General features: G+C 34.9%; 3 protein-coding genes across 4 annotated transcripts; 1 reads left to right on the top strand and 2 right to left on the bottom strand.

Moving 5' to 3' along the window:
* Positions 1 to 1,275: 1,275 nt before the first annotated feature.
* LOC108223564 (transcription initiation factor TFIID subunit 6) lies at positions 1,276 to 7,750 on the top strand. The gene is made up of 11 exons (XM_017397888.2): positions 1,276 to 1,700; positions 1,850 to 1,951; positions 2,038 to 2,146; positions 2,276 to 2,379; positions 2,479 to 2,616; positions 3,577 to 3,672; positions 3,948 to 4,072; positions 4,352 to 4,484; positions 4,794 to 4,919; positions 5,055 to 5,166; positions 7,138 to 7,750. Exons 1-11 carry the CDS (start codon positions 1,446 to 1,448, stop codon positions 7,500 to 7,502), a joined length of 1,665 nt encoding a protein of 554 aa, XP_017253377.1. The 5' UTR covers positions 1,276 to 1,445; the 3' UTR covers positions 7,503 to 7,750.
* Positions 7,751 to 7,868: 118 nt separating this feature from the next.
* LOC108223565 (probable long-chain-alcohol O-fatty-acyltransferase 5) lies at positions 7,869 to 9,140 on the bottom strand. The gene has a single exon (XM_017397889.2). The coding sequence runs from the start codon at positions 9,008 to 9,010 to the stop codon at positions 7,970 to 7,972; it is 1,041 nt and encodes a 346-aa protein (XP_017253378.1). The 5' UTR covers positions 9,011 to 9,140; the 3' UTR covers positions 7,869 to 7,969.
* A 3,102-nt stretch (positions 9,141 to 12,242) lies between these two features.
* Positions 12,243 to 14,002, bottom strand: LOC108222473 (rho GDP-dissociation inhibitor 1). Of its 2 annotated transcripts, none has more exons than XM_017396393.2 (6): positions 13,813 to 14,002; positions 13,515 to 13,715; positions 13,351 to 13,417; positions 12,875 to 13,093; positions 12,664 to 12,788; positions 12,243 to 12,584 (listed from the first exon to the last, which is right to left on the bottom strand). In XM_017396393.2, exons 2-6 carry the CDS (start codon positions 13,650 to 13,652, stop codon positions 12,507 to 12,509), a joined length of 627 nt encoding a protein of 208 aa, XP_017251882.1. In that variant the 5' UTR covers positions 13,653 to 13,715; positions 13,813 to 14,002; the 3' UTR covers positions 12,243 to 12,506. The 2 variants fall into 2 exon arrangements, with proteins under 2 accessions (XP_017251882.1, XP_063950556.1); XM_064094486.1 differs by having other exon boundaries at positions 12,380 to 12,584; positions 13,515 to 13,704; positions 13,813 to 13,881.

The raw sequence follows: 14,002 nt of genomic DNA, 5'->3' as shown, positions 1-14,002 counted from the left end.
CAGTCGGGTCTAACCAGCTTGCAAGAATGGAGCTCTAGAAAAAACGGAAAATACTCTAATGCCCATACAATGGGTATATTAGTAAGAAAAATGGAAGGGTAATCTATCCTATATTATAATAAACCAACCTGGATATAATTTGTGTCCAAAATTTTAGTTTTAATTTTTGGTTTGGTACTTTCCCTCTACCACTACAAGTCTACAACATGTGGATGTCTATTATTCTTACATTGTTAAATAGTTTCAAATATTAAAAACACTCATGACAATACATTATCATATAATATTTCATAAAAGAAATTATGATGATGTTAAAAATAAAATTATAAGTATATAATTCTGAATATCTTTTTTTTAACAAGAACTTTTACGTAACCTTTTTTTAACTATAATCTGTTACACGACAAATATCTTTTTTCATAAATTTGAAGATATATGAAATATAAAAATATTGATTTAAAATTAATTGAATAATAAATTATCACATATAAATAACAGAAAATATTTATAATTAGATAATAAATTATAAAAGCTAATTTTTTGTGAGAAAATACAATCAGCTAGTTAATATAATTTAATTAAAAATCAATTTATTAATATTAAAATATTAATAAAATGATGTTAAAATTCAAATTATAAATAATAAATTACGAACTATATAACCGCTCGTGCTTCGCACGGGTTAAAGGCTAGTTCTAGTAAATTGGCAAAGCCGGTGCTAGCACAATTTTAGAATATATTGAATTGAATATTGACTTTTTTTTTGACAAAAAAGCACTTGCCCGTAACGAGATACACCAATACTCTGAGGAGTTTCATTCGTTCAAAAAGCTTATTATCTAACCGAAAGACATGAAAATGTCTCTGGAAGTTTAGACAATAAAGCTTAATGTCCTAAAAGAAAACGTCCTAAAAGAAAACGTCCTAACTTTTAAGACCACGCTACCCGAAACAAATACAATCTATTAATAACAAGAAAATAATAATAATAAATTTAATTATTTAATTATTGAATTGAATGTTGATATTGAATACTCCAGTTTTGAAATATAAGTCGTTTGACTTTTTTCACACATTTTTAAGTGTTTTGATCGCATGCTAAAAATTATTATTTTTGAAATTTTCTGTTTTTGAATAAAAAATATGATTGATAGTATTATTCAAAAAAAATTTCAAAATTAATAATTTTAAATATGCGGTCAAAAAACTTAAAAATACGTGAAAAAAGTCAAACAAGCAATATTTTAAAACGGAGGGAGTATATTGATTGATATTGATGGGACCGGAATTTGTTTGAGAACACTAACCGGTGACAGTTGGTAATATTGAAGAAGCAATTAAGAAGTTAAAGCCCTAAACATATTCAGGGGCGGTTGTCGGAGAGAGGGGAGGTCCCGTTGGGTGAGCAATCAGCGAGAGAGAGACAGAAGGGTTTGAAGTTAAGGATGAGCAGCAGCAATGTTAACAATACGACTAGCAGTAGTAGCCACTCATTAGTGGTGGGCAAGGAATCAATCCAAGTGATTGCTCAGAAAATTGGCAACAATTTATCCCCTGATATCTTCCCCTCTCTCGCCGCCGATGTCGAGTATCGTCTCCGAGAGATTATGCAGGAAGCTATTAAATGTATGCACCATTCCAATCGGACTCTGTTGACTTCCCACGATGTCGACTTCGCACTCCATCTTCGAAACCTAGAGGTACTGCTTTTCTATCACTTTACGATACTGTTTTCAGTTCAGTGACCAACTTGATAAACCCACTTCAGTGACCAACTAGATAATTAACCTTTTTTTTTTTTTTAATTTTATGACCTTCATTTGTACTTAGTTTGTTTCTTGTTTGTTAGCCTATTTATGGGTTTGGATCCGGGGATGCACTCAAGTTCAAGAAAGCTACAACACATAAGGATCTCTTCTACATTGACGACAAACAAGTCGATTTTAAAAATGTAGGACATTATCGTATTTGCATTGATAGTTTACATTTAGGTCCATTTGTTGTCTACTTACTCTACGTCTCTGGATCGGTTTCAAGGTTATCAATGCACCTATATCGAAAACACCTCGAGATACTTCTGTTACTGCTCAATGGCTTGCTATTGAAGGTGTACAGCCTGCTACCCCCGAAGCTACTCTGTTTGAAGGTTGTATCCTACCTCTACCCATGATGTTATAGTTACACCCTAATCATTATCTTTCTTAGCTATGTGTACATCGTTGTTACTTTTGGTAATGTTCTATTCACAGTTATAATTTTCTCTATTGTTTTAAAGCACTGGCGTCGCCATCCGATAACAAGAAAGCAGAATACAAAGATGATGAAATATCAGCTGATGTCAAATATCCAGTGAAGCATGCACTCTCTCGTGAGCTACAGGTATCATCATGTATTCATGTTGATTGCATCTACATTATGTCCCCTATACCTCTCTTGCTTCTTTACGACGCATTTTTGGGCTTGTTGTGCTGTGTGCAGCTTTACTTTGAAAAAATCACCGAACTTACCGTGGGTCGGTCTGACTCTATACTCTTTAAAGAAGCACTGTTGAGCTTGGCAACTGATTCAGGCCTCCACCCTTTAGTTCCTTATTTTACATATTTCATCAGTGACGAGGTAAATATAAAATTAGTTATGGTAGATGTTATCTGCACTTTTTTAAATGTCTGCATGAAAACATTCAAACCTGCATCCCAAACAGGATTGTAAAGGTCTCTATACTTCTACATGCTCACAACTGTAAACTCTTGCTTCTTTTCACTAAACTAATTTAATTTTGGACTGGTATTGTTTGTATCCTGTGGGATATAGATAGTCCCCCAGCTTAAATAATTACTGGGTGTATATATATATATATATATATATATATATATATATATATATGTTATAAGTTTATCGTCATTAGCTAGTATGTAATATGAACTATGTTACTCGGACTCGGGTACGGAGTGTCGGACACTACACATATCTGAGTGTCGGACAAGACACATATCCGAGTGTTGGACTTGAGAATTTTGAAAATTGGGGACATTGTTCCATTTTTGGACACAGGTATTGGGAATACATTGTAGTATATTAATAACAAGTATGGTAAGTTAGACATCTTAACAAAAGAACAATAAAACTTAAATTAGACATGATTTTGTAGGGGATTTTGCAAAATAGACATCTTCTATACTTTAATCTCATTCTTGCTTCTTTCTTTTTTCTCACATATTTCTTCTGAATTGTAAGTCTGACTCATATTTGATTTTTAAATTGGTCAAAGTGTTCTTATTTTAGTCAAAGGATCTGACATGAAAGAAGTGTCGTGTCTGAGTATCCAAGTGTCTGACACGGGTATGCAACCTAAATAGAAGAGTCGGAGTGACATAGAATATGAATAAGATTTTTTGTAATACTTATAAAGTAACAGTTGCAAAGCCTATTTAAGAAAAATTTTATATGAATCAGTTTAATCTTTATGCCGTAATCTGATTAAATTGACTTTCAAACTTTTAAATTTGATCAAATATTGTCTAATTGATTTACAAGATGGTACTCATTGTGGCCTTTTTTATATTTGACATTTCTCAGGTAATGCGCAATTCAAAGAGTTTCCATCTCTTATTTGCTTTGATGCGACTTGTCCGGAGTCTTCTCCGAAATCCACACCTCCACATTGAGCCATATGTAAGTTCAGGAAAATTTGTTTCCTCTACATGCTGAAAGGAAGTGTGTGTTTTAGCAGTGGAAAGTATTATTTGTTAAAATAAGTGTTCAGAAGATAGTATAATGTGCCTATTAGAAGTGTCCTTGAGGGTTGCCCTGACTCCGTCAGCCAAATGGTCGATTATTTGCAGTACCCTTATAAAAAGACTTTATTGATGTCTGATATTAAAAGACTCTATCATCCATTGCAATCTGAAATCTTAATGTGTATCTGATGGTGTCTTTAAAATTTTCAGCTACACCAATTGATGCCATCTATAATGACCTGCCTTATTGGAAAAACATTGAGCCATAAATTGTCTGACAATCATTGGGAGCTTAGAAACTACGCAGCAACATTGGTTTCTTCTATATGCAAAAGGTGAGGATTGTCGTTAAATAATCTTTAACCTATCAGATGGAGGGAATAGTAAGAAAGCTTAGTAAACATGACTGTTGCTTTTAGAAAACACACTTTCTGTTATACTATGTAAATAACGTAATACTTGAGCTTAGAAACTCAAGTAGTATGTTATCTTAATCATTGTTTGGGCATGCTTAGATGATCATGGTTATGGAGGATGTTAGAGCATACTGCCACTTGGAAGTTTGCAAGTGATTTCTGAACTTAACATGAATATATCTTGTCAATAAATTTCAGGTATGGTCATGCTTACCATATCCTGCAGCCACGTGTGACCAGGACTCTCCTACACACTTTCTTGGACTCAACAAAGACATTGGCACAACATTATGGAGCAATTCGCGCCCTAGCTGACATTGGACCCAGTGTGGTATGCCTTCCGTGATTTAGCTTTTTCTGGCTTTAGTTGACAAACTGGTTTATCTTTTACTTCGCTTTCCTCAGTAATGATAATGGCCTACTGTGCTTGAATAATTGAAAGTTACAATTATTTTTAAGATCCAAATTGTGTGTAGCATTGGTGTCTTGGTGAAATGTTTCAGTTTCAATGTTTTATATAACTCCTCGCCCTTCTTCTGCAAATCCAGCTTCAATGACAAAAAGAATCATATTCGTAAACTATTTTTTTCTCTTTTATTCTTTTCATGTTAGTTTGATTACCTAGTAACTTACTCTGCAGGTTGGTTTTGTTGTACTGCCAAACCTTGAACCATACTTGCAACTTATAGAGCCAGAAATGCAAGTTGAGAAGCAAAAGAATGAGACAAAGAGATATGAAGCTTCCCGTGTATATGGTGTCCTGCTGGTGAGTAGCAGCAAGAAGTTCAATTTTTATATTTTATATTCTTCGAGGTTAGAAATGGCAGCGTATTTATTATTTAATATAAAAAATATGTATGCACCTTGACCTAAGAATCTAAGAAAGCAACATACTTTTTAGCATGCAGTTGGTCAATGCGTCTACAAGAAGCTAAAGCTAATACCCTCACCTTTATCTTCACCAACTATTGTCCCTTGGAAGGTTAACTCGAAAATCATGACTACCATGGCAAGTGAGTTCTCTTGTATTGTTTCTTATTGTTTACATAGATATGTTAGTCCTGTCTATTCTGCTCATGCGGTGGATAGTTGTTGACTGCAAACTCAAGGTGTATTTTGAATTACCTTTTATGTATAGGTAGTATTGGTCTAGTTATGAGGATTTGATGAATGGACACCAAACAGCTAGATATATAGTCAGATATGGTCTTTTTGCATAGTTGGCTACTTGGCTATTTAAAATCCAATTCATATTGCTGAGACCCATGTAAACTGGTAGAAATGACTGGACAGTTTATAGAATAATTATTTTTTTGAAACTTAAAGAGATATTCAGGTGAAAAAGAGAATATTACAAAGGGACTGGTGACCATCAGTGGGAAGATTATTACTCCAGAGAGTGCCTTCTTTGTGTTGGTAAAAAATTTGAGCAGCCTCATTGCAGCATCTAGGAGTTACACTTATCTTACTACTCCCTTATATAGGTAATCAAGAAGAAGTACTACATAATACTACATTAAAATCTGAGCAGATATTGAGAATTTTTTTTAGTATGTGTTGGCATTGGTGCAGTCCGTCTCCTAGGTCAAGTGTTGCCCCTCATTATAAATGCCGCTCATTATGAATAGCCAATATCAGTCCCTCTTTATGGCCAGAGCAGAAAAAGCATGGGGAATGAAAGTAGACATACCACTTGCCCAGAATGATTACAAGAATCATTCCAAGCAACAGGCATTTTATTTATTAGTTTTTCTTTTGTGTAGTGTGATTACTGTGAGGAGCGCATCCTTGAGATACACTGGTGGGTGCAGCTTATTATAATTTTGGTGACAGTAATTTAAGTGAGTTCCAAGAGTCTCTGTCATAGCGACCAAGTATTAAAGCCCTAGTTTATAGCTCTTGGCGATACATGAGTTACTTGGAATTTGTATTATTTTCAATATTCGTAATTTTATTATATTTATTTTAATTATATTATTTATGAATATTTTTTAAAACAGTTAGGCCTTGAAGAGGAGTTTAAATTACAATAACTATGCGTGTTTTAGTTAAAAATTAAAATATGTTGTTAAAGTAATTAGTCTTATTAATAGAAAACTTTAGAATAAGTTAGACATGATTTTGAAAGTCATGAAGCCTTCTGCATCATGTACCAAAGTCCAAGTAATATTATAATATATTTACATGAATTAATATTTATTATTAGGGATGCACCGAAGACCAAAAAAAAGCATGACGCAAACACTGACCAACCAAACTTTTAATGTTCCGCCTTCAATAATAAAGTATAGATAATAATTTTTATTTCAAGATATATTCTTAACATTTCTGATTAAACAATATATGCCAATTTTTTAATTGATTTTTTTTTTTTTGGCCAAAAATCGAAAGTAATATGTATCTAACTTCAAGCATAAAGAAGTAAAATTTTATAAGATTATACGATTATTAATAAGTTGATATTAATTTTACAACAAAATTAAAAGTAATTATATTGAGTCCTATATATTTCTTCCGCGTGTGAAGCACAAGCATATTTCTTGATATTATGGAAGAGCCGAAGCAAATTTTTATCCGGGCTGGGTTATGAATTATATTATATGTATCTCAATGGTTTGCCATAATTCAGTGATCAAGTCATCCAGCAGTATACTTGCTTCTTCAAAATTAGTCACTTGTTATGAAATGGGACCATAATTTAACTCATCCAGTTAAATCAGTCTTTTCACTTGTTATTGAATGGCCCGGAGTTGTTCACAGGGTAATCCTGTTAGATTTTCATAAGACCTGCAACCAAATTGAATCAGGTTAATTATTAGTATTTTCAACGTTAGATGTTTTTTTTCCGTAACATTTCACATCATGATGTTAATATACTTATCATATAGTATGGCCAAGGCACTTTTAGCATATGATTTGGTCAATTCTCCTATTTGCATCTGTCACAATAATATCTCATCGTCATGCTTTACTAATTTATCAAGGTAAACGTAAAGCAAGCATGGACAACATAATGCAACAACCACCTCTTAAGAGAGTAGCAACTGAAGGTTCTATGGGTGTGAGTTCCTTTCCAGTTAACATTCAAAGAACAGCTGGAGGATATTCTACAGGTCTTGGGGGTTCTGATGTGGGTTTATCATCATCAATGTCTAGACAGATACCCACCGAGAATGCATTAGGAATCAATGGCAGAAAGGATGATCGAGCAAAGAAGCCATCAAGTGCATCAACACAGGCTTGGAAGGAGGTCATGGATGCTGGACAATCGCTGCCACTGCTAACAGAATGTTTTGGTGAAAGCATGCTTACATTCATACCCACTCCACTATCTAATATATTTCTTTGAGGATCTGGAGATTAGAGAGAGAGAGAGAGAGAGATGAACTGACTAGAGCAGTGTATGTTGTGTATACGAAACTGTAAAAACTATTAGGCAAAGAGGAGAGCTGTTAAGAAAGGTTTGAAATTTTATTACAGCATGATTTTCTCTGTTTTATTTATCTGGGAGAAAAAGCTGGAATAAGATGGCAAATATTTGGTGTGCTCAATCCCCGGAAATTTTATCTTACCTTCCCAGTTCTTACTTTCCCCAAATACTTATCTATGGATCTCTATGGATGTCGTTGGGGTTTCGGTCCAAATTGTGAAGTCATTTGTATATCATTTCTTGCAAGCCTATATAGAGGTGCCATATTTGAGTTGAGATTGAGAATGACATATAATACAGGAATAGTTTCTCTGTAATATTTGAGTAGAAACTGTTTACATGGAATGGAATACAGTCATTTTACTTGATACCAAATTTGCTGGTATCTATTTATAGATGGAGGAGAAAAGATTGGTCAGATGAGTCCACATAAGCTGCACAAAAAATGCCATCTCCTCCAACACTATTGTATCTGCGCCACTTCTTATAAGCGGTGGAAAAAATAGCCAGAGGCTCGTCGCCAGCACAAATCCCACCGTAAGTCCCGTCGAGACCGGCCACGGGAGGCGCCACCCCCGCCCCCGCGCCCAATTTTTCAACCCTACCTCCACCACCACACATATCCCATGCAACACAAAGAACCCGGTCATCTCCCATGTTGGATACGAACGCGTGACGTTGTAGAACAAGAGCTCATGCATCAATCCTGATACCAGAAATGCTGCCATCACCGCGGGCACCGGAGCCAGATTTTTCCCCAGGACTACTTCTGAGGCTTTCCTCACAGGCTTGTATACTGTGTCCCGTAGAGAAGTGGTCACCGTGAGGTTCCATCTTTTCCCCCAAAAGTCTTGGAGAGACGTCGAGAGATACGGCTCGTTGGAGGGCGGCTCGAACTCAAACTCGCCTCCCACCAGGGCTCCAGACAGTGTGTTAGATAAACCGATGAGTATCTCTATCAACAGAAAGCAAAGACAACAGTACACACACTGGATCATCTTGTGGTGCAATGCCCCTCCGTAACAACACGATACCTTGAGCAATACCGCAAATACGAGTACTTTGAGGGAGAAATTGAGAGGTAGTACTCTTTTGTGGGTGTCATAATTTTGCCTGATTCTGATGGGAAGCGAAGCGATGGAGATGAAGAAAGTGAGAGAACAATTAGGGGATGAAAGGGGACCATGGCCAAAGCAAAAAAGTAGGAGTTTAAAGTTGGAAAGCCAAGTAGTGAAGAAAGTTATGAGGGCAGTGTTGAAAGCAGAGGAGAGATAATAAGGTAAGATGATAAAGAGGCAGAAGATGGGTAATACAGATAAAAATCTTGACAAACCAGGTGAAATTTTGGATGAAACAAAGTAACAATAACAAAGAGAAGCTATAACTGATGAGCATACATAGCCTAACTTGTTCATTTCACCTTCCATATCTTCTTCAGTACATGCTCTTCTGCGCTCTCTACTGATCTCTCTCTATATATGCTATGCTATGCCCTCTTTATTATTTTATGTTACTGTTACCGGGTTTGATCAACAGGAGTTTTGCAGCTCTTATTGATTAACTTTTGCCTAACATAATTTATATTATCATCTTCTCTTCGTCTTTCATTCTGCTTCTTTCAGAAAGATATGTTATTTTCTTCTTTTTCTATTAACAGGATGCTTTGGTTTTATCTCCACAAATATTATACTACTATTATCCATGATACTGTACGCACTTGTAGATAAGGGGCGAAAATTTCGGATAACCGTCGGATTATCTCGTAGAGTTCGGTTTTTGGATCAATCTAAATCCGATCCGGATCGATACGGGATGAAAATTTCCACATAAATCTGATCTATTGAGTTCCCGATTAATCTGAAAATGAAATCTGAAATTTAATAAAAATTTATTATTTTGATCATAAAAATTATATTTATTATTATATATTATTAATATATATATAATAATTTAATGAGACTATATGTGTATATATTTGTAATAATAGTAAAATATATCATTAATGTATGTAATTTCGTAATATATATATATAATTAATAATATAATATATTATATATAAATATTTTTGGTCGGATTTAGGTACACCATGTCAACTCATACTTGACCCGAGTTCTTCACATAGAAAGTCTCTCCTAAACAATACTCCCTCCATTCCAAAATAATAGTCGCTTTGACTTTGTGCACGTATTTTGAGGTGTAAAAAAACCATACTTCTACACATTATATTTGAAATTTTCTTTTTCTGAATAAAAGTTTAATATCTCTATTTTTATTCAGAAAAAAAAATTTCAAAAATAACATGTGCAAATATGTTTTTTTTGCACTTCAAAATACGTGCACAAAGTCAAAGCGACTATTACTTTGGAATGGAGTGAGTATCAAATATTAAGCTCTTATTAGGTTAGTACATTATTAAGAGTGTGAACTATAACACTACTATTTGTATTCGCTCCTAATATTATATTTTATTTTATTTAAACTTCACTGTGAAAAAAATTCAAATGAGTGAGAGTGAATATTGTATTATATAAAACAAATTAAGAGTCATGTAGTAGTTCTTAAACAGTAAGTCAGTGTCATCCCAATCATCTCAGAGAAATTTAATTCAAACCATGCTTACCCATTGTTTAATCTTTACTCCGAGATTAGACAAGCCATAGATATTGGCCCTGTTTGTTTAGCAGAAGTCGCTTCTGCTTCTAGTTTCTGTTTTTCTTGACCCGTTTATGTAAATAAGTAGAAAGCACTTTTAAAAAGCTGAGAATGCTAACTTCTCTCTCACAGCTTCTAATTCTTTTCCAAACACTTTATTAATTTATTTACTTCTCATTTTTAGGTACTGTTTGGCGTTGCTGTTGCAAACAGCAACAACAGTTTTTTGCTGAAAAACAGGTGAAAAACTGTTTGGTAAATTTAAAAGCAGCTTTTTCGAAAAGCAATTTTTGGCTGAAAAAGCTGCTTTTAGAAAAAGCAGGTCCTCCCATGCTTTTGGAAAAAGCTGCTTTTCAGCTTTTGTAGGAAGTTGTTACAGATTTCAATATCAAATCTCACCAAAAACATTAATTTTTTTTATTTTATATCTCAAAATAAGCACATATCAAAAAAAATTACCAAACAGTTATCTGATTTCTACAACATCACTTTTTTTACCAACACTTTTTCTGACAGCACAGCAATTTGTAACAGCAATCCCAAACAGACCCTTAATTTACTTCTTTACTTTAATTTAGGAATCACTTTTTTTAAGCTTGTCCAAACGGCCCCATTAATGTATTGCCCTACTCCCCTAAGATTTTCTTAAGTTTAGCCAATGCATGTCAAACATAATCTCTTCACAATCAAGTTATGTCTTCTCCCTACCATAATGTTTACAGTAATTATATCTCTTCAGCCATTAATGGCATAACATTAACAGCTGAGATTTTGTTTAGATCCTCAAGCAACACTTATGCACCTTCCTGCGCCTATATATATGTAGTCTTCCCTCACAAGTCTCCAGTTCACTCTCAAATGGCATACCATTGGATTCCACCGAACTCTGGCACCATAAAAATTAACGTTCACGGCTCTCACTCCCTTGTTCCTTCAGATGTTGGGAATACCACAGGCAAAAGAGCAGTCTTCAGAAACTCTACTAGTTCTCCTAAGCATGTCACTGTAGGTACCATCCCTAGCCTCTCTAGGATTGGCAACCAACTGTGGGAGGTTTATGCCCCTCTGAGGAGAGCTAAGGTCATGGGGTACTCCTCCATGATCCTTGAAACAGATAATATTGAACCCTTTCGTATCATGACAAACTTCAATATGGGAGCACCTGATGTTGTTTCTGACTTAGTCTAGCTCCCAGATTGACATCTTGTTGAGGGATCGCAGTTGGACGTGTGTCATTGCATACGTTTTTCCAACCAGAAACCATGTGGTTCGTTTTCTTGAAAGGCTTGGGATGAATGTTTGTGATCGTCTCTACACTCTGAACTGCATGATTGGCGCTATGGAGGAGCTAATTGATTGGGACATGGGTCTTGGCATTGATCACCCTGACTATGTGGACGTGCTGATCCGGATGATGCTCAGGATCCGGTTAACTTTGATGTAGCTCTAAGCATCGCCTGATCAGGTGAATGGTCTAGGTTTGGGCCAAGAAGTTGTGCATGGTATGTAGAATGGTTCAGTAGCTGAGCAGGTTATGGATGAAGGAAAGGTAGTGCATGCAGATCAGCTTGGGGGAGCTCACACAAACGAAGCTGTAGGTGAGAAGAAGGAATCTCTCCAGACTAGCTTGGTGATCTGCTTTTCGCAGGCGATCCATCAATCAAAGACATAGATTAAGTGTCTTTTCAATTTTGTTTTCAGGAAACATATTTTTAATTTAAAACAACACCAATCATGTTGTTAAAAACTTTGATAGAAAACTTCAATTTTAGAATATTTTCCTTATTTCTAACATTTTTCTAAAAAATGGTACAATTGTTTTTGGTTGGGACTTTAGATATCCCAGAGCCTACCTAAGCCTACCTTGGTTGGAGAGAGACCTGTATATGGTCGTAAATATATATATAAATTTAATATATGGTGCAACAGCCAATGCCCCATTATATGTTCTAAAGTATTACCAACCTTTGGATTTCTTGCATGCATATAGGAATTTAAATACAAATTAAAGCAAAATTGTTATACCAATATATATTCAGTAATAAATAAAACATAAAGCCGATAATTTGATTTCCCCTGTCAATTGCTAGCACCCCTGTTCTACAAAGAAAATAGATGCTCCTGGCAGACAGGAAGAGAATATCCGAAAAAAACTACAACAAACATAATTGCTTATTAATATATATCCTCCAGGAATTACATGTCATCTCATCTTCTCTCAAATTCATTCGGTCATGCAATATTTGTTGTCATGACTTAGCAAGTGCTGATCTATTGTGATGGCCAGTCTTTCTGGATGTCAAAGGTGTAGTTCAATTCCAGGTAGCACTTGTTATCATCGTCGATAAACTGATCACGGGGTGAAGGATTGTGAGACGCAGAGTAGATGATAATTTTCAATTTAACAAGAAAGGGCTACTTGAATTACCTTTGTTTTGGCCGTATATGAGCCCCTGGCAAAATAGCCAGATGGTGTAGTCTCTTCTGGCATCTCGTGCGTGTAAGGCTCAGCCTGGGGACTGAATGTTCCAAGCATCTCCTTTGAGCTATCAACTAAAATTTCAAAATTATGATGTTTAGAAATTTTGAAGTCCAAAAGAAATTGAATCAGTTTCTTCACACGGGGATAAAATAATTACCCTTGATACCCGTTTTCCAAACAGTGTTGGTGTATCTGAGGCCGCAAACAATATCATTGCTGACCTTGATGGAAAATCTTAAATGATACTTGCTACCTTCTTTCAAAGTAAACCACAAGCCATTCGTATTCCCAGACTCCGGAATATCAAGAACAAGATCAGATCTCTCAGGGGTAAGAATTGTGAGGCTTAAAATTTTAACGTCTGGTTCTTGAACTTCTACAGACAACAATTGCAATATTTAAAAACATCAAATATTTGTTCCAGAGCCTGTTTGTATGGACTTAAAGTCCGCGTTTTAAGTTATTTTCGACTTTAAACTAAAAAAATATTTCTTTGTGTACTAAGTCAAAAATCGGTTTAAAGTCAAATATTTGTTTTACTGACTATTCCTCAATGTCCAAATAAGTATGTCAAGGATTAACATAATGATTAGCTACATTGAAACGGGAGTGAAAAACGTAAGTATGTTGTACCTTCAACAGCGCTTGCATCTACACCTCCGAGAAGTTGCTCTTTCCACCTCCTCAAACTCTCATCATCCTTTTAAGCAATAATAGAAATGAGATGAAGATAGAAATATATATGAACAATAAATGTTTATTGATGAAAAATATCAAAGTCATAAATTCTAATCAACCTTATCTTTCTCAAGATGTTGTCTAATACTCATTTTAGGACCCAACTGTATCCTGGCTTCTTCTTCATCTTCAGTTGCATAGCACGACGATTCGCTAGGCTGTCTGCCCTCGGAATCAGACACATCGTCTTTCTCCATTTTATCTCTCAACAAAATAAAATTCCAATATCGGGAGCTGCAACAGCTTCAACTGTAAAAGATCTACAATGTGATCATGAGCATTTTTAGCAAGATCAATATTAAAGAGAAAAAGAAGAAGAGCACTCATGTATAGGATAATGAAACCATAAAAAGGTACCTGTATGATTAGAATATCCCAGGGGGAAAGTGAGAGATTACACCAGATGATAACTGTTAAGGAACTAATACAATCATCATTATTATAAACTGAATAATAGCAAAGTAAAAAAGGAATAACTAATTATTTGGAAAAATTAAAAGAAGAAGTACATTTGAGGTTTTAATTGTGGGGTAGAAAAGTGATAGGC

Source organism: Daucus carota, chromosome 5, assembly GCF_001625215.2.
Source record: "Daucus carota subsp. sativus chromosome 5, DH1 v3.0, whole genome shotgun sequence".
NCBI lineage: Eukaryota > Viridiplantae > Streptophyta > Magnoliopsida > Apiales > Apiaceae > Daucus > Daucus carota.
Note: the sequence above shows the minus strand (reverse complement) of the source record. Positions and strands in the feature narration are given on the sequence as shown.